At 36.4% G+C, this 21,295-nt stretch overlaps 1 protein-coding gene across 5 annotated transcripts in view; it reads right to left on the reverse strand.

The window, feature by feature from the left end:
- ANKRD31 (ankyrin repeat domain 31) overlaps positions 1-21,295 on the reverse strand; it is a 137,570-nt gene that overhangs the window by 81,245 nt on the left and 35,030 nt on the right. For all 5 annotated transcript variants that reach the window (XM_047879451.1, XM_047823193.1, XM_047879458.1 and 2 more), the window contains 3 exons: positions 18,233-18,510; positions 15,209-15,318; positions 4,417-4,572 (listed from right to left, as the gene is read on the reverse strand). In XM_047879451.1, coding sequence (XP_047735407.1) covers positions 4,417-4,572; positions 15,209-15,318; positions 18,233-18,510 — 544 coding nt within the window. The remainder of the gene's footprint in view (positions 1-4,416; positions 4,573-15,208; positions 15,319-18,232; positions 18,511-21,295) is intronic.

Genomic DNA, 21,295 nt, shown 5'->3' on the forward strand with positions numbered 1-21,295 from the left:
AATCCCCAAGACCTTTACAATTTCCCAAGTGATAAAAATGTCTGACACAAAGCTCCTAAGTCCCTCATTCCCTGGGTGATAAAAATATCTTTTGTTCTAGTGAGGCAACTTTTGGTGGGCTCCAAGGTTGGGGCTGGTCATAAGAAAGACTAAACCATGATCAGAAACTTGGAACTTTCAGTTTCATGTCCTCCCAACCCCCACCCTGCCTTCATGATGAAGAATCCATGAAAACCCCAAAACTTTGGGGTTCAGAGAACTTTTCCACACTGGTGAACACAACTATGTGCTAGGAAGGTAACACTCCAATTCCATACGGACAGAAGCTCCTGTGCTCAGGACTCTTCCAGACCTCACTCTATGTATCTTCATCTGGCTGTTAGTCTGTATCTGTATCCTTTGTCATATCCTTTATCATAATAATAAGTAAACTTACATGGTAAACATAAGTAAGTGTTTCCCTGAGTTCTGTGAGCTACTTTAGGAAATGACTGAATCTGAGAGGGGACTGTGGGAACCTCCAATTTGTAGCCAAGCTGAACAGAAATTGTGGGCAACCTGGGGACCTACTACTTGTGACCGGCATCTGAAGTGGGGGTTTCTGACTGAGCCCTTAACCTGTGGGGTCTGTGCTAATATGGGTTAGTGTCAAAAATGAATTAAATTGCAGGACACTCAGCTGGTGTTGGAGAATTGCTTGATGTGTCCAAAACCCACATATGCGATATCACAAGTGTTAGGAATAAAAGTAGAAGAGAAACACACAAGTGTTCTTCCTTTATAGTAAGTATGTGATGAAAATAAATATGTAGAATGTGGGTATTAGGTATACAGATGCTTACTGTAGATTTTTTTTTAACTTTTCTGTATGTTTGCAATTTTTCATAATGTCATAAAAATTTCAAATCAATAGCTCACTTGTGAACTTTTGAAACATAAGCACTTAAGGACTACCTATTTTTAAAAACGTAACATAAAAATTAGGTCCCTCCAAGCACTTTTTCTGATAAAAAGTGTGAACTTGTTTAGATTTTGGGACCTGTGGAAATTTGCTTATCAACGCATATACTGATTAACCTGATTATCTGCCACCAGTCTAGGATGAAAAATGAAACGTGAGAAATCCAAAAGTTATTAAAGAAGATGATAATTTTCCTTCTAGAAAACTTCCTTTCCTTATTTAGGTTTTGATTAAACTATAATAAAAGTTAGTTTCCTAAAGGAGCAAAAATGACTGCTTTAGGAATGAGAAACCCGTAACAAAAGATTAGTTTGTTTTCCCTGAGCCAGAATGATGAAAAACATAAGGTAAATGTACAGTGAAAAGCTAGTCTCCTGTTTTAAATTTATTGCAGAAAATTCCCAAAGAAGAGAATTACTGCATGTCAGTAATTCAGAGTTAACGGTGGGGCCTCAAGGAAGGAGTGAAAAACGAATGTTACTCTGGAGACCTAAACAAGAAAGAACCAGTGATGAATAATACCAGTCTTAAGGATGAAAGAAATTCCCAGCATCCACAAAGCCAGATGGACCTTTATTTTGCAGAGAGAGCCATGGTAGACCAGATATAGCTACACATCTGACAGAAAAAAATCAAACGGGGGTGCCTGGGTGGTTCTGTCCATTAAGTGTCCGACTTCAGCTCAGGTCATGATCTCGCAGTTCATTGGTTCGAGCCCCGCGTTGGGCTCTGTGCTGACAGCTCAGAGCCTGGAGCCTGCTTCACATTCTGTGTCTCCCTCGCTGTCTACCCCTCCCACACTCAACACTCTGTCTCTCTCTCAAAAATAAACATTAAAAATTAAAAGGAAAGAAATCAAATGTACAAAGAATTTCCCTTCCCTTAGGGATTACTCCTTCTGTGTTATAAAACCACTCCTTCAAAATAAAGGTGGATCACACTTTACAACAGATCGTTTATCTCCCAGATCTACCAGTGGAAGATCCTTTTCTTTTTAAGTTTATTTATTTATTTTTGAGAGCGTGCGAAAGCATGAGTGGGGGGAGGGGCAGAGAGAGAGAGGGAGAGAGAATTCCAACCAGGCTCCACGCTGTCAGCACAGAGCCCGATGCAATGCCTGAAATCATAAACGTTAAGATCATGACCTGAGACAAAATCAAGATGCTTAACTGAATGAGCCATCCAAGCACCCCTACAGGTTAGAAGATCCCTGAACATTTTTTTTTCTTTTTAAAAATTTAATCATCTTGAAGGAAATATCTTTAAAGCTTTATAGGATTATAAATTTCCCAGAAAGAAAATATAACCTAACACATTTTTAATAAAGATTCAAGATCCTAACAATCACAATATTAGTTACATGCTCTAATGTAGCAATTGTTAACACCCACGGAGGTCTAAGTGCATGCTTTACTACATTATACAGTCCTCAACAATGTGTCCTCTCATTTATAATTTTTTTGTCTCTTGCCTTGTTGTTAAACTTCTTGCTATTATCAACATCCTGGTCTGTGCCAATCTTTGTTTTCATTTCTACTGTGCCATAAACTTAGGAATCAGATAGAATTCTGTGTAAAATAATGCTAAGAGCATTGGTGTGAGATAGTTTTAGCAAAGAAGCTTTATGAAATCTGTTTTGGGTATTCAGACTTCAGCCTATTTCCTGGTCATCACCTTTGTTTTGGATAAATGAAGAATTACTGCAATTGGTTTTTTAAATCAAAGAAAAAGATAACATAAAATGTAAACAAGGATTTAAAATGCAAATGTCAACCTATGACAAGACTATTGGTCTGTTATTGTAACATTTTATTAATTTCTCAAAAGGCACTTACCTTTTTTTTGGATTGTATCACAGAATATATTTAAATTTTTCTAGTAAACGTGTCTTTCTGTTTTCACAGCACGTGGCACATAGGAGACATACTATAAAAGCTCACTACAATGAACTGGTTTATTACATAGAGGTGTACACCTCTTGCCAGTAGTTGCCAGTAGTTCTTGAACTTTAGTGAGAATAAAAATCATTGGGGGAACATGCTAAAATACAGATTTCAAGGTTTTAACCTACATATTTTGACTGTGAGACTGGGTGTGAATATGTGTGTTTGGGGGGGTGAAATAAAGGCTACATTTTAAACAAACACTGCAGGTGACTGATGAAACAAATAGTTACAAAGTCTTTAAAAATGCTGCCCTCTAGGGGTGCCTGGGTGGCTCAGTTGGTTGAACTTCCAACTTCAACTCAGGTCGTAATCTCATGCATGGTTCCTGAGTTCGAGCCCTACATCGGGCTCTGTGCTGACAGCTTAGAGCCTGGAACCTGCTTTCGATTCTGGGTCTCCCTCTCTCTCTGCCCCTCTCCTGCTTGTGCTCTAAAATAAATAAACATTAAGAAAAAAACCAACACTGCCCTCTGCAATTTTATGGGATGTAACAGCCAGAAATAAAGGTAAGAGCTAAGATGAAGAGTTAGAAGGAAAAGTAGAGAACAAGAGAGACTTCAAAAAGTCAGAAAAGTATGTTAAGGATAAAGAATTCATGAAGGTCACAGAAGTACCTGGGGCAGTGAGGAGAGAGTGCACAATAAATGGCCAAAGACAAGGAGGGAAGAGACAGCAAGGATGTTAATGGCGCAGACAAGGGCTAATGAAAAGAAACATGTTAAGAGATTTTTGGGAAATCCATAAAGTAAAGTTAGCTGCATGCAGAGCTACTCCTGAATTTAAGGAGCAGATAGAGATTAACAAAAACTACCAGACACTTTTTGTGCACTGTTTCATAAAGTCTAGAAATGGTAGAAAAAGTATGGATACATAAAAGCACTACCCAGGCTGGCCCAGTGCTGCTCAGTGCCTTAAGTACTTAAGTGTCTTTAAGGAATCATTCTTGTCCAGGGGAATATAAGGTTCTTTCTGCAAAAAAAGACTACCAGAGATCCAGCCTTGTAGAAAGAAAGTTCTGAGCTCCCTGTCCCACCCTCTCTATCTCATACACCCTTCTCTCCATTTCCCTGGCCATTGCCCCTGTTATACACCTGCAATGTTATCTCAATTTCCGTCACATCTCAAGTGTACCATCAGCTTCTTTCAGCTTTTGACCTCACTTCTCTTCCATTCAAAGCTGAGTGTCACGGTAACAACGCCCATGCAAAGCCAGCAAGTCAGCCCCAAGAACGGCATTCTTCTGTGCAAGCCAACTGCACGTGACCCACCTGGTGGGCCCTCAGCAGGCATAATCTTTGAAGGTTATATATACTACTCTTCTCCTGCTCCTCTTTCCCCTCATTACCATTTCCCAAGGAGATGATGATGCTCAGCTACTCAAGCAGGAAAATGACCTGGAAACTCTGTGTGAGACTTGCCTCAGGTCCACTTTGCCATACTTTCACAGAAGTGACTCTGCAGAAACTACGAACCACCTTCAAAATAATGTGGGTGGTAACCCCAACTTACCAGCATAACTTTGTTGATTAACATTTCCCCCTTTTACTATAAAATGATGAACAAGGTCAGGGTCATTGTGCAGAGCAGCCTGATACAGTAAGTTCTCTCCAAATATGTTTCTACGGTTAATGTTAGAAAGAGGTATTTCATTCATCTTCATTTTTCCTGAAATGAGGGAATAAACAAAAGAAAACAAAAAAATAAGAATCCTTATTTGAAAATCAGAAGGAATACATGTAATAGAGGAATCTAGTCAACATTCTGGAATTATATTATGAAAAAGTATTGCATCTGTTTACCCAACATTATATAATGTTATCTACAGGCAAAAAGGTGAAAGAAAAAATGTCATTAGTTTGAAAACACCTGCAATACATTATAAATCATGTAAGAAGTTTATATTTATTGAAACCCCATGAAAAGTACATACTTTAGAAGACTAACAGATTCTTTGAAAAAAAAACAGATTATTTTAAGAGTTCTGGTGAAAAGGATTATTTAAATCTAGATGTTATTAAACCCCCCAAAATACTATAGTACTAAAATGTCTTATACCACCATGATGAGAAAATCTCAGAAGTACATAAGGAAGATATAAAAACTAACCCAGTGAGTCCAGAAAAGAGAAGGCTAAATTTTCTTTCTTTGCTAAAAAGAGCTGTCATAAAATTAAACAAAGAAATATGATCTTGATCTGTACAATAGTTTTGAACTCCTAAGCCAGAAAATATACAATTAAAATAGCTTCCCAGGTTATGCATATCATTTCTCCACTGTGTCTCCGAAAATACTGCCATTCCTCATAAGATACTCCAAGTCCTGTCAATTTTTATGGATAATACTTCATGTGGTTTTCCCGAATTTGAGAATAGCTTTGATTATAGCTTTTCCAATTTGAATCTAGCTAACCTACCCCTCCTAAATTCTCACAAAGGTAAATGAATACAGCAGCCCATTTTTTAATGGACTATAATTTATCTGCTTTGCCTTTATTAGACTCCCTCCATTCAGTTCCACTGTAAAAGAAACCAACTTCTGGCCATTTAACCTGCTTCCCCCCGTTCTGGACTACAAAGCATTCTGCTCCTACGAGAAAACTGTATGCTTACCAAAACCCAGTAGTCTTTACTCTAAGATCTTTGCCAGTTATATTTGCTATTCTAGTTATGTAATTTATTAAGGTAACAAATTAAGAAGAATGCCAAATTTTTCAATGAAAACTAAGTTGGAGAAGACATTCACTTCTAATCATGACTAGACAAAATATATATGGGGTAAAACAAAACAAAACCCTAATATTCAGACACTGGAAAACAGGCAGTTCACATCTACAACTCGTCTGAGAGGAGGGAAACAAAGTGAGCCCCAAGAGCACTCCAGTTTCTTGTCTGCTGGACAGAAACTGGATGCACTTTCCAGAACATAGCACAAGCATAGCAAGGTGATCCTGCTGAACTGAGGAGATAGAGATTAAAGTTTCAGGAGGCTGAGGTGATTAGATTTTGCAGGGCAGGATACCAGGGATGAGGGAGTAAAGAATAGGTACCAGAAATCTAAAGAAGGGACTCCTTGGGCCATTATCTGAATACTAAATGGCTCATATGGAGGAGGAGTCTTCATGAGGCTGGGCAAGAACAACTATCCAAAAACTATAAAATAATAATCGTTGACAGGTCACACAGGCCTGGGTGACATTTACATTCCTGACAGCCTGAGGAGAGAGACTTTTTTGAACAACCAGGGCATTAGTGAAGACAAACCATTGACAAGTCATGTCTCAGTAGAAGGAGTTAAACTAGCTCCAGGATAAAGCCTACACCAAACATGCTTAACAAGGTTTTTAAAAAAGTGCCGAAAGGATCAGTTTTTTCTTCAAGTGACTGTGGGCCAAAACAAAATTCAACATTCTTAAACTATATGGAGACATTCAATAACATTTTGTTGCATGTGGATGTCCAATTGTTCTCCTCTAGAAAAGCCTTGTGCCTTTGTCAAAATTCAGGTTTTGCTTGTGAACTCTTGTTACATTGCTTTCCCTATCTTGACGCAAAAGTCATGCTGTTGTGGTTACAGTAACTATATAATTCTTAAAATCAGGCAGAGTGTTAAGCCCTCTAACTTTGTTATTTTTCAGAACTGTTTTACCAGTCTAGGTCCTCTGCACTCTATTTGAATTTTAGAACCAGCCTGTAAATTTCTACAAGAAACCATACAGGAACTTTGACTGGGATTGTATAGAATCCATAAATAGTATCTAGGGAGAAACAGCATCTTAACAATATTGAGTCTTCTGACTGATGAACAAAGCAATAGACCTCCAATTGTCTCCATCAGATTTTCTTTGATTTCTCTGAATAATGTTTTGTAAGTTTCAGTGTATCTGTCTTTTACAATAGTTTGTCAAATTTATCCCTATGTAGTTCATATTTTTTGATACTATGGTATCAATTTTCACTATCTGTCACTAGAAAATAGAAACACAAGGTTTGTATTTTCATCTCGTATCCTTTAATTGTGCAAAATTCACTTATACTTGCTTTAATATAGATTCCATTAGATTTTCTATATAGATGATTATGTCATTTGTGACTAAACACAGTTTTACTTCTTTCCCCGAATGAATGCTTTTTATTTATTTATTTTTTCCTGATTGCACTGGCTAAACCCTCTGGTACAATGTTCAACAGAAGTAGTGACAGCAGACATCCCCTGCCTTATTTTTGATCTTAGGGGAAAAGTATTCAGTCTTTAAGTATAATACCTGTAAATATTTTTGTAGATGCCCTCTGTCAGGTTAACAAAATTCCTCTTTATTCTTACTTTGCTGAGAGTTTTCACGTGTGATGGATGTTAGGTGTTGTCAAATGTTTTCTCTGCATCCAATGAGATGATGATATGGTTTTTCTTTTTTAGCTTGTTAATGAATTACAGTAATTAATTTTTAAATCAAAACTAATCCTGCATTCCTCAGATAAACCCCACTCTGTTATGATGAATTTGATTTGCTAAAATTTCATTTAGATTTTTGCATCTATGTTTATGAGACATTCATCTGTAGTTTTCTGTTCCAGTGATGTCTTTGATTTTGGTTTCAGTTCATTGGTGGTTTCATAGAATGAATTGGGAAATATTTCCTTATCTTCAACTTTTTGGAAGAGTTTGTGGAAAACAGGTACTATTTATTCCTTAAATGTCTAGTAGAATTCACCAGCGAAGGTATTATGAACTGAACTGTATCCCCTCAAAATTCATATGTTGAAGCCATAATAAAATAGGACTGGTGTCTTTATAAAAAAAGGTAGAAACACCAGACCTCTCCATACATGAAGGAAGGACACTTCAAGATGGCTGTCTGCAAGCCAGGTAAAGAGGTCTTGTCAGAAATCAAATTCTCTATTACCTTGATCTTAGACATCTAGCTTCCAGAATGGTGACAATTTGTCATTTAAGCCATCCAGTTTGTGGTTTGGTTATGATAACCCTAGCAGACTTATCTAGAAGGCATTGAGCCTACAAGTTTTTTGTTTGTTTGTTGATTTTTTGGTGGCAAAGTTTTTAACTACAACTGCAACTTATTTAACAGATAATATTATTATTCAAGTTGCTCATTTCTAATAATTTGTTTCTTTCAGGGAACATGTCCATTTCATCTAAGTTGCTGAATGCATTGGCAAAAAGTTGTTCAGAACATTCCCTTATTATCCTTTTCATATTTGTAGACTATGAATGATGTTACCTCTCTAGTTTCTGATATTTGGAATTTGTATCTTCTTTTATTTCCTCATCAGTCTGGCTATAGTTTATCAATTTTATTGATCTTCTCAAAGCACCAGCTGTTCACTTCATTGATTTTCTCAACTATTTTTCTGTTTTCTATTTCACTGATTTCTGCTTTACCAGTGCTTTCTCTTTTATTATTTCCATTCTTTGGTTTACTTTGGATTTCATCCACTTGTATTTTTCTAGGTTCTTAAGGCAGAAACTGATGTCCTTAATTTGAGAGTGTTCTTCATTTCTAATATACATATTTGGTACTATGTTTCCCCCTTAATTACTTTCTGTGACATCCCAAAATATTGCTATGTTGTGTTTTCATTTTATTTTAGTCAAAAACACTTTCGGATTTCCCTTTCAACTTCCTTTTTGAGCCATGAGTTACTTAAAAGTGTGCTATTTAGTTTCAAAATATTTCAGAATTTTACAGAAATCTTTCTATTACTGATTTCTGATTTAATTCCATTGGTATAAGAGAACATACTCTTTTAATTTAATTCTGTTAAATTTATTGACACTGGTTTTATGGCCAAGAATAAAACTCTTAAAATATTCTGTATTTGAAATTCTGTATTGTGTATTTGAAAAATATGTGTGATCTTCTGCTGATGGGTGGAAAGTTCTAAAAACTTTAAGTCAAGCTGATCGATAGTGTTGCTTAAATATTCTGTATCACTACTGATAATTCTATTTGGCTTTTTTAAAAATAATTTAAATTTTTTTTAATGTTTATTTATTTTTGAGACAGAGATAGACAGAGCATGAGTGGGGGAGGCAGAGAGAGGAGACATAGAATCCAAACCAGGCTTCAGACTCTGAGCTGTCAGCACAGAGCCCAATGCGGGGCTCAAACTCACAAACCATGGGATCATGACCTGAGGTGAAGTCGTCGGAAGCTTAACCAACTAAGCCACCTAGGCACCCCTATACATTTTTTTTATGTTTATATATTTTTGAGAAAGAGAGACAGAATGTGAGTAGAGAAGGGGCAGAGAGAGGGAGGGAGACACAGAATCCAAAGCAAGCTTCAGGCTCTGAGCTGTCAGCACAGCCCGTCACAGGGCTTGAACCCATGAACCATGAGATCATGACCTGAGCCGAAGTTGTACATTCAACTGACTGAGCCAGGCAGGTGCCCCTGTTTTGTTTTTGTTTTTGTTTTTTAAGTTTATTTATTTATTTTTGAGAGAGAGAGAGAGAGAGCAGGGGAGGGGCAGGGAGAGGGAGACAGAATCCCAAGTAGGCCCCGCACGATCAGCACAGACAGGGCTCAAACCAACAAACTGTGAGATTATGACCTGAACCAAAATTGAGAGTCAGATGTTTAACTGACTGAGTCACCCAGACACCCCTACTTAGCTTATTATAATGACTTAACAATTGCTGAAAGAGTGGTACTGAAATCTCTAATTGCAGATTTGTCTACTTCTCTTAGCAATTTTATCAGTTTTTACTTTATATATTTTGGAACTCTATTAAAAGAGAAAACTTGCTTAGAATTATGTACTCTTCATGAAGTGGCCTCTGCACCATTATGAAATAACTTTCTTTATCTCTGCTAATATTCTTTGTTCTGAAATCTATTTTGTCTGATATTATTAACACATAATGACTCTAACTTTCTTTTAATTTGTATAGTAGGCTAAATACTGGTCCTCCAAAGGTGTTCACATCTTATCTCTAGAGTCTGAGAATGTTACCTTAATATCAAAAGTGACTTTGCAGGTGTGACTGAGGAGCTTGGGAAGGGAAGGGTACTTGAATTGCCTGGATGAGCCTTAAATGTAATCATGAGAATCCTCCTAAGAGGGTAACAAAATCAAAGAGGAGAAGCCCAGACTGGACTGACGCAGCCAGGAACAAAGGACTGCCACAGTCTCTAGAAGCTGGAAGAAGTAAGAAACAGATTTCCCCCCTGGAACCTTCAGAAGGAATCAGCCTTGCTGACACCTTGATTTTTAACTCCTTAATAATCATTTGGACTTCTGACCTCAGATCTATAAGGAAATAAATTTCTGTTGTTTTTAAGTTACTACATTTGTGGTAAATTGTTATAACAGGAAACTAATACAATTGAGTATTCCGTCCCCCTCCCCGCCCCCACCGCCCATTCTTTTAGTGTTAACCTATTTATGTCTTTATATTTCAAGTGTGTTTCTTAAAGTCAGCATGTAGTTGGCTACTGCTTTTTTATCCAATCTGACGATCTCTGCCTTTTAATTGGGAGTGTTTGACTATTTACATTTACTGTGATTGCTGATATGGTTCGGTATGAGTAATCATCTTGCTATTTGCTTTTAGTTTTTCCCATCCTTTTTTCCCTGTTCCCTCTTCTTCTACTCTTTTTGGATTAAAACTGAATTATTTTTTGTTACTCCATTTTATCTTCTTTGTTGGCTTATTAGCTCTAACTTGTTATAAGAGTTCCTTTAGGGTTTATAATATACATTATTTTTTAATTTTTTTTAGCCTCAACATTGGATTTTACTTTGGGCAGAGGTGTGGGGAGAAGAAGAAGGGAAAGGATGGATAAACAAGGTCTCACTAAATGCTCCAAAGTATATAAGACTGATAGTACAAGGATGGGGTAAGATGGCCAGGTAAATTAGACGGAGGGCCCCCAAGATTCTTTTTTGTACTGATTTCCATACTCCAATGAAAATGATATGACATATGTATAATTGCCTCGCACATGGTATTCAATAAATGCCAGTCACTTTTTCTAGCACTATTCTCCACAGGCTATGCCATACCTACACATCATCATCCTTCTCCTTTAGGGAATGAAGCTCATCTAGAAAACTAGGGAACTAAAAGCACAGTACAGTTCATGTGATATAGTTGGCTAGCTGGCTCAGTGGAGGGTCTCACTGTTTTGCCATCTCACCAACTTCACCCTGCCAGGGTAGGGTTGAAAGTAGTTTCCCTAAGGCCTATCAGTTTATCCCAGAAGATTACATGGGGAGGGCTGTGGGCTGCAACTCTGTAGGGAATACTCCTCTTGATGATTTTGTGGGCTGTCTTCAGGATCCCAACAGCCTAGATGTACTCAGTATCTTGGAAATCCATATCATTCACAGGCAGGACTTGGTCCCTTCCCTGAAGTCCTACTCAATGTACGTCAAAGTTAGGACTCACCTTAGAGATGAAAATGCCTAGTTGGGAGATCTTTCCTCCTCAGATATTAAATCCCAACAAAGCTCCAGGAGGCTTCTTCATTATGACAATTCAGGGCAGAAACTGAGTCAACTCAATGTTGCAGTTAGGGGGTGTACCCTCTCATGAGGAGGAATACACACTGGGGGATTCTCACAGAAAGGCAGGAAAACCACTAGGTAGTCATTGTACAGAAACAAGCTGTCCATCTGTGGCAAGGTCCTCACCCACCACAGGCCTCAGCCACCCTAGGCTCTGCTCACCACCAATTCAGTCTCCATAGTATACACCTATAACCCAACAAAGTCTACCTTCAAATGTTATATCCTTAAATACATTTTACAACAGTACGTTTCCACTTCTCCCCTCATAGCCTTTGTTATTATTACCACACATCTTATTTTTATATCTGTTAAAAAACCTCATAATCCATTGTTTTTTTTGTTTAAACAGTCAACTATCCTTTAAAATTGGTTAAAAAAAAGATAAAAATCTTGTATTTTTATCCATACAGTTACCATTTCCAATGGTCCTCATTCCTTTGTGTAGATGCAGATTTCCATTTAGTATCACCCTTCTGCCTAGAGAATGTCCTTTAGCATTTCATACAGTATGAGTCTGTTGGTATTGAGTTCTCTCAGCTTCCATGTGTCTGAAACTTCATTTCACCTTAATTTTTGAAAGATATTTTGCTGGGTATAGAATTTTATGTTCTAGTTATAGAACTCTAGGTATAGAAATTATTTTAATGCTTTAAAACTGCTACTCCACTGTCTTCTTGCTTGCACTGTTTCCAACAAGAAATTGTGTTATCCTTATCTCTATTTTTTTGTACATAACACACATTTTTGTTTCTTAACAACATATATATATTCTTCTCATTTTTTTTAAAGTTTATTTATTTTGAGAGAGAGAGAGAGCGAGAGAGCAAGCGAGCATGCACAAACAACTGGGCGAGCAGCAGAGAGGGAGTGAGAGAATCCCAAGCAGGCTCCACGCTCAGCACAAAGGCCGACACAGGGCTCCATCTCACGAACCTTGTGAGATCATGACCTGAGATGAAATCAAGAGTCGGATGCTTAACTGACTGAGCCACCCAGGTGCCCTATCTTCTGACTTCTTAAATGACTGAATATTACTTAAAGGTTATATTACAATTTTTTAACTATTCGCCTAGTTTAGACTACTTCTAGTCATTATGATAAACAAAGCTGTAATGAACATCTTTAAAAAAATATCTTTACGTATGTAAGCAAGTATAGCTACAGAATAAATCCCCTTAAGTAGAATTGCTGATTCAAAACAATTGTGACTTAAAAGTCTAATGAATATAAATAAACTGCCCTGTGAAGAGACTGAACAACCTTACACTGAACAAACCAACAACATAAGAGCATGCTTACTTTTTCCACATTCTTTCCACTGGGAATTTTCAAATGTTTAAACATTGGACATTCTGTTAAGTGAAAACTATACTTCTAATTTACATTTCTTTAATCATAAGGAAGATGCTAATCTTTTCAGTTATTTATCTACATCTATCTATCTATCTCACACTAAACTATGTTTTTTTTGAGCAAAATTGTAATGCAAAATCCAAGGTGCCGTGTTACTTACTTTATAGTTGAGTCCATCAAAGCCTCCTGTTTCCAGAGAGTGAATGGTATCAGGTTGACACTTGATATTGCATTATTTATGTGTTTACTACTATTTGCAATAACAAAAGCTATTAGAAGATGGGTGTCCTAGGATCAAATATCCCTGCATGAATTAGGTTTGCTGCTGATTAAAAATGCCTTTGCCCATATTTTGCATCTCCTCTGGATTATGATTTCTGAATATAGGATTTCTTTTGGGGGTAGAGGTACACTATTATGTTTCTCTTAGTGTCAGATACATACATAGTGTATATAGTTATACACACATATATATGTATGTATATGTATGTGTGTGTGTATACATATACATGTATATATATATGTATACATGTATATATATACATGTATACATATATATATATACACACACACACATATACATTTTTTTTTCTGTGAAGTGCTTGTTCGTGTTGCCTACCAACTTTTCTTTATCCTTACTGTTTTCTAACAGTTCTCTGCATGTTAATGCAATTAACTCCTTGTTATGTGTTACTAATATTTCTTTTGTGCTTGATGTTTGGTTTTCTTTAGGGTGTTTTTCATACAATTTTTTAAAATGTATGTAGTCAGTTTTATCATTCTTTTCCCTCCTGGATTCTGAGTTTGTCATTCTTTGAAAAGGTGCTTTTCCTTGAAGATTATAAAAAGATTCATTTATGTTTTCTTCTAGAGCTTTTTATTTTTAACTTAATCTTTGGTCAAACTGGAATTAAATTTAGCACAAGGAATGTTATAGGTATCCAATTTTATTAATGTTTTCATTATTTATTACTTAGTCCTTCTTTTTGCCACCAATTTGAGATGCCAGCTTTATCACATACCTTCCCCAATATTCACACTGTACCTGGCTTCTAACATCTAAATTCACCTGTTTCCTTGATTTATCTGTCTATTCCTGTGCCAAATTACTTCAATTTCTATGGCTTTCTAATTGCTTTCATATTAATTACAGCAGGTTCCAGTCTCTCCACTCTTCCTGTGCTTTTATTTTTCAGAATATTCTAGGCTAGTCTTTCATATTTAGTATGATTTTATAACATTATTATAGCTAATCTCCAGCCTTATAAAAAATAATACAAAATAAAACAATTGACATATAAACAATGTTTTTGATTGAGCTCTCATGCATTTATAAAGAGAAGTACTTAGGGACAAATAAATTTCTTATGACACTGAATACTTACGGTCAAGAGTAAGGTTCTTCTTTCTATTTATTCAAGTTTTTTCTTATATTAGCAGAATTTTTAAAGTCTCTTCTTTATAGGTCAGGTACATTTCTTATTAGTTACATAAGCAGGTATTTTCTCTCCTGTGTAATTATTACAAATGGGACCTTCTCCTATATTTTCTGAGTAACTTATATATATGAAAGGCATTTATTTTTGTCTTATTTTAGTTAAATGAATTTTTTAAAAGTTTTATTTGGAAATAATTTCAGGCTTACAAAAAAGTTATAAAAACAAAACAAAAGATTCCCCCATTGTTAGCATTTTGCCACTACTTTATGTCATTCTAGCTCCTTTTTTATATAAACATATGCATGTACACAGACATTTACATAAATAATAACTTATATACACCATGACCCTTTTGTTACTAATACTTAAGTGTTTATTTCCTAAAAACAAAAATATTCTCTTAAGTAACCAAATTATTTTAAATTCAGGAAATTTAACAATGATATATTATTATTTAACCTGTAGTTCGTATTTTAATTTTTCAACTGTACCCCTATTATATTTTAAACAGTATTTCTAGATTCTTATTGTTTCTGATAGTTTGTTAGGATATTCTTTGGGTTTTTTTTAGGAACAAAAATAACATCTTAGAATAACAATAATTTTGCCTTCTCCTTTCCTCTATTCATTCCTCTTGGTATGATTTCTCAAAGTCTTATGCTACGTTGGTTACATCACAAATAGGTCACATATGTAAATTTGAAAAGAGTTCTGTAACTATTCTCTCCAAAGGAGAAGTATAGAAAAAATGCCAGCCTATAAGCCAGAAGTTCATGATCAAGTCCTAGTTATGCTACTAATGAGCTGTGCACTACCAGGAAAAATACTTAACCTTTCTCAACTTCTTCATCAGTAAAATGAGAAAGTTGAGACAGATAATCTAGATCATCTCTAAATCCTTTTCAGTACCAAAATTCTATTTTTTTCTAAGTTACTTACTTAAAAAAAATTATAAAGAAATCAAATGTGCCTCACCATTTTTTCCAGCAAGTTTTCTGTTTTTCCTGATCTGTTTTCCACTCTTGAGTCTGGCTGAATGCATATTCTTCCTTTTACCTTTAATCATTAAAGCAGGATCCTGCATTCTTGAAAAATAAATATGTTTTTAAAATTACTATCATGTCCTCTACAACCATTCACAGAGAATCACATCAAATGTTGACTAAATTTTGAAAACTGAAAGGTATTTTACTGAGCTACTGTCAAGCAGCATGGCAGTTTTAAATATGAAGATTGCAGGGCATCTAGGTAGCTCAGTTGGTTAAATGTCCGACTTTGGTTCAGGTCATGATCTCAAGGTTCATGGGTTTGAGCCACGCATCGGGCTCTGTGCTGACAACTCAGAACCTGGAGCCTGCTTCAGACTGTGTGTCTCCCCCTCTCTCTCCCCCTCCTCTGCTCACACTCTGTCTCTCTCTCTCTCTCAGAAATAAACATTTAAAAAAAAGACTAAAATATGGAGCTGACTTCTGAATAAATTGCAGATAATTCTGTGACAGGCATGTCAGTCAGTGTGATTTCTAGCCTTTTCTTTGTACCTGAATTTCTTATGGGCTTCTCTCCTTTATGAGAAGTCATCTATAAGTATTCTGAGTCTCTTGCCCCTCACTCCCCAAATTGGCATGCTACTATCTATTCACCTTCTAGGGAAAAAGAGACAGGTTCTTTGCAAGAAAAAAGAACTTGCCATATGGGATTGCAGTGACCAAAAACTGCAAACTACTGGCATAAAAATAGACACACAGGTCAATGGGACAGAGTAGAGCCTGGAAATAAACCTACATATATATGGTCAATTAATTTACAACAAAGAAGCCACAAATAAACAATGGGTAAAGGATAATCTTTTTTTTTTTCAACGTTTTTTATTTATTTTTGGGACAGAGAGAGACAGAGCATGAACGGGGGAGGGACAGAGAGAGAGGGGGAGACACAGAATCGGAAACAGGCTCCAGGCTCTGAGCCATCAGCCCAGAGCCCGACGCGGGGCTCGAACTCACGGACCGCGAGATCGTGACCTGGCTGAAGTCGGACGCTTAACTGACTGCGCCACCCAGGCGCCCCGGATAATCTTTTTAATAAATGATGTTTTGAAACTGGATAGCCACATGCAAAACAGTGAGAACGGACCACAATCTTACACCATACAAAAAATCAACTCAAAATGGATAAAAAATCAACTCAAAATGGTCTTACTGGATTGTAAGACCTGAAATCATAAAACTCCTAGAAAAAAACACATGGGTTAAGCACCATGACATTGGTTTGGGCAATGATTTTTCGCATTTGGCACCAAAAACCAAGGCAAAAAAAAGGAAAATAAACGAGGGCTACATCAAACTAAAAGCTTCTGCACAGCACAGGAAACCATCAACAAAATAAAAAGGCAAGCTACTGAATGAGAGAAAATATTTGCAAATCATTTATCTCACAAGGGGTTAATATTCAAAATACATAAAGAACACATATAATGCAATAGCAAATAAACAATCCAGTTAAAAAATGGAAAAGGAACTAAAAAGACATTTTATTAAAGACAACATCCAGGGGTACCTGTGTGGCTCAGGCCTGTGTGACACTTGATTAAGTGTCTGAAAGATTTCTGCTCAGGTCATGATCTTGCAGTATGCAAGTTCAAGCCCCATGTTGGGCTCTGCGCTGACAGCTCACAGCTTGCTTGGGATTCTCTCTCTCTCCCTCTCTTTCTGCTCTTCCCATGCACTTGCTCTCTCTCTCTCTCTCAAAATAAATAAACTTTAAAAAAAGACATCCAAATGGCTAACCGGTACATAAAAAGGTAACCCACATCACTAATAGCATGAAAATGCAAATGAAAACCACAACGAGATATTACCTCACAACTGTTATTTACAATGGCTACCATCACCACTTCTGGATATTTATCCAAAGAAAATAAAATTACTATTCTGAAAAGATATCTGCACCTCCAAGGCCATGACAGCAATATTTACAAGAGCCAAGGCATGGAAACAACTTAAGTATCCACCGATAGATGAAAGGATAAAGAAATTTGGTATACAGTGGTGCCTGAGTGACTCAGTCAGTTGAGAGTTCAACTTTGGCTGAGGTCATGATCTCACAGTTCATGAATTTGAGCCCCACATCAGGCTCTGTGCTGACAGCTCAGAGCCTGGAGCCTGCTTCAGAGTCTTGTCTCCCTCTCTTTCTGTCTCTCTGCGATTTGCACTCTGTCTCGCTCTCCCTCAAAAATAAATGAACATTAATAAAAAATTTAAAAAAGAAAATTAGTGTGTGTGTATACATATATATATACATACATACACATACATACACACATATACATACAAATACATACACACACAATGGAATATTATTCAGCCATAGAAAAGGAAATCCTGCCATTTGTGACAATGTGAAAGGACCTAAAGGGTATTATGCTAAGCGAAATAAGTCAGAGAAAGACAAACGCTGTATGATCTCACTTATAAGTGGAATCTAAAAAAAAAAAAAAACCAAACTCATAGATACAGAGAACAGACTGATGGTTGTCAGAGGCCAGGGGGCGGGGTAGTAGGTGAAATGGGTGAAGGTGATCAAAAACTACAAACTTCCATTTAAAGATAAATAAGTCCTGAGAATTAAATGTACAGCATGGTAAATGTAGTTAACAATTCTGTACTGTGTAGTTGAAAGTTGTTGAAAGAGTAACTCTTAGAAGTTCTCATGACAAGAAAATTTATAACTGTGTAGTGATGCATTTTAACTAAACTTATTTTAAAAAAGAATGAAAATTAGCATTAGGCTGAAATACACCAAATCTCCCATTACCTTTAAAAAAAAAAAAGTAGAAGAGTTTTCTGGGATAAAAAAATAACTGTATAGTAAATAAGGCAACAACAGTAAAAAATAAAGTTCTTCACTTAGGGATAACTGTACAGTAACGCTAATGTTCCAATCAGAGATTTATCTATAAAGTCTATAGCATATCTAGAGAGAAAGAATAATTTGCTAGCATACCTGAAATTCTTAGTTGAGGACTTCTTCTTATTTGTTTGATCCTCACAGACAAGTATCTTTTGTAAAATCTTTTCTGGCATCTTATACATCTCATCTGTGTGCTTTGCATCTCTTCCTGCTTTCAGTCTGGATGATCTCCTCAACACGCACAGAGTGTCCTGGTCAGACCCATTTTCCAATGATTGTGAATTTTCCTTATTATTTAATAGTGAATCACAAGTGGTGACATTGTGATGAACTGAAGTTTGCAATCCAAATGGATTTGGATCTTCTAGAGTCTGTAATAAGATGTAAACACATAAAGAAATAATTCTAGCAATGCAAAAAATCTAGAATGAGAAGAGGGGCACCTGGGTGACTCAGCTGGTTAAACCTCTGATTCTTAATTTTAGCTCAGGTCATGATCTCACAGTTCGTAAGTTCAAGCCCTGTGTCAGGCTCTGCGCTGACAGCACGCAACCTGTTTGAGAGTCTCTCCTCTCAATCTCTCTGCCCCTTCACTGTTCGTGTGCACTGTGTCTCTCTCTCTCTTCCTATCTCTCTCAAAATAAATAAACATGAAAAAAATTTTATTTTATTTATTTATTTTTTTCAACGTTTATTTATTTTTGGGATAGAGTGAGACAGAGCATGAACGGGGGAGGGGCAGAGAGAGAGGGAGACACAGAATCAGAAACAGGCTCCAGGCTCTGAGCCATCAGCCCAGAGCCTGACGCGGGGCTCGAACTCACAGAGCGCGAGATCGTGACCTGGCTGAAGTCGGACGCTTAACCGACTGCGCCACCCAGGCGCCCCATCATGAAAAAAATTTTAAATGAGAAGAAATTAAGTATTATCTTGTCCTTTGATTACATAAAAATGCCTCTTATAAGATGAAAGTACAAAAATTCACATAGTGAAAAATTTAATATTACAATAATAAAGGATAATGCAGATTTAAAAACCTAAGAGAAGAAGAGGAAAAATAAAAACTATTTTTACCACTATTCATCCCTAAATTTCAAGGGCAAACCTAAGGTTACTCTAGGTGCTTTAATGTCACAGGAAATGGGTAGCAAAAAATGATGAGACATATAAAAACAATAGAAACGTCGCACTAGACCAGATCAATGTTCTATTCAGCCCAGTGTTTGTTGTTTGACAGTAGGAAGGATATTTTGCGGACAAGACAGTAGATAACTTCTGTTACATTAATTTTAAAAGACTACCAGTATATCCTGAATGACTCTAACTTACCCTTAATAATACATTATAGATTTAACCTTCATGAAGATATAAGTATTTTTATAAATATCATGTAAACCTTTCTTCAGCTTATTTATATATCCAGCTTACAAAGTTTTTTGGGGTATAAGTTCCATATTTTTATTACAGCTGAGTAAAAAGGTATTTAATTTGTTCTAAATCAATCTCTTTTTTAAAGAATTTCTTTTTTTTTGAACACGTGCTAATTCGTGCTCACTCTATTAATACCGATCAACTGTAATTTCCTACATTTTACTCATATTACCTCTTTTCAGATTAGAATACCACAATATTTAATTTAACCTTCATGCCCTATCCCCATGATTGGTTTTTATTTTTCTAGATTTTTTTAGTTTTATTATTTCTGTATTAGAACGCTTTTTATGAGAATTTCACACAGCATTATGCCAGGTATGTATTCTTCAACATGAGCCTAGTATCATGTTATATAAAGTGTCCCAGGTATATTCATTAGAGTATCCTGGCAGTAGCCAAAAGCAAAAGAAGAAAAGAAAGAAAACAATCCAAATGATCATTAGTGAATTAGTTAAATAAATTATATTTTATACAATATATGTATACACACACACAAAATATCCATATAGTGGAATAGTATTCAGCACGTGAAAAGATTTAAGTAGTATGCTACACTTGTCGACACAGATAACCAAGATGTATTATTTTTTTTTTTTCAACGTTTTTTGTTTTTTGTTTTTTTTTGGGACAGAGAGAGACAGAGCATGAACAGGGGAGGGGCAGAGAGAGAGGGAGACACAGAAACAGAAACAGGCTCCAGGCTCCGAGCCATCAGCCCAGAGCCTGACGCGGGGCTCGAACTCCCGGACCGCGAGATCGTGACCTGGCTGAAGTCGGACGCTCAACCGACTGCGCCACCCAGGCGCCCCAAGATGTATTATTATTAAATTTAAAAAACAAGTTCCAAAATGTCAACTATACTTCAATTAAAAATATTTTTAAAAGTTGCAAAGTATTATGTATAATAGAGTCTCATTTATATAAAGTAAACTTATATAAAATATGCACAGAAACAGGGGCACCTGGGTGGCTCAGTCAGTTGAGTGGCTGACTTCGACTCAGGTCATGATCTCACAGCTTGTGAGTTCAAGCCTCGCATCGGGCTCTGTGCTGACAGCTCAGAGCCTGGAGCCTGCTTTGGATTCTGGGTCTCCCTCTCTCTCTCTGCCCCTCCCCCGCTCACACTCTGTCTCTCTCTCTCTCTCTCTCTCAAAAAATAAATAAACATTAAAAAAAAAGAAAGAAAAAAAAATATGCACAGAAACAATTGGAGACAGATATACCAAACTGTTAATAGTGATTATTTCTGAAATGTGGAATTGTGGAGGACTTTTTCTTATTATTATTCTTATTATTATGTATTGCTGTAATATTTGATTTTTCTTTATAATCAGGATGCATTACTAATGCAGTCAGGAAAAACATTTTCTTTAAAAAGTAAAAAACCTGTCAACATAAAAAAGAGACTTGGCAAGCAGTAGCCCACTGCAGGGCCTCCAGGCATAATACTGCAGGGATTCTAAACCCAAGGAATTGTACCACTTGACAGGATCCTCAGACACAGACTTCAAAGTTCTGCTGAAGCCACACATAACTTTTCCCTCTCTTGGAAGCTCAACCACATATATTCTATCCTTAACCAGAAATTAATGTGCAATATCTCATCTCTACTCCACACCCAGGGAGACATAGTGATTTTCTGAGCTAATGGGAAAAATTCTGGTAAATAATTATTTCCTTCATAAATACAAGCAATATAATGATACGGCTTCTCAGGTCTTT

The sequence above is a fragment of the Prionailurus viverrinus genome, chromosome A1 (assembly GCF_022837055.1).
Source record: "Prionailurus viverrinus isolate Anna chromosome A1, UM_Priviv_1.0, whole genome shotgun sequence".
Taxonomy (NCBI): Eukaryota; Metazoa; Chordata; class Mammalia; order Carnivora; family Felidae; genus Prionailurus; species Prionailurus viverrinus.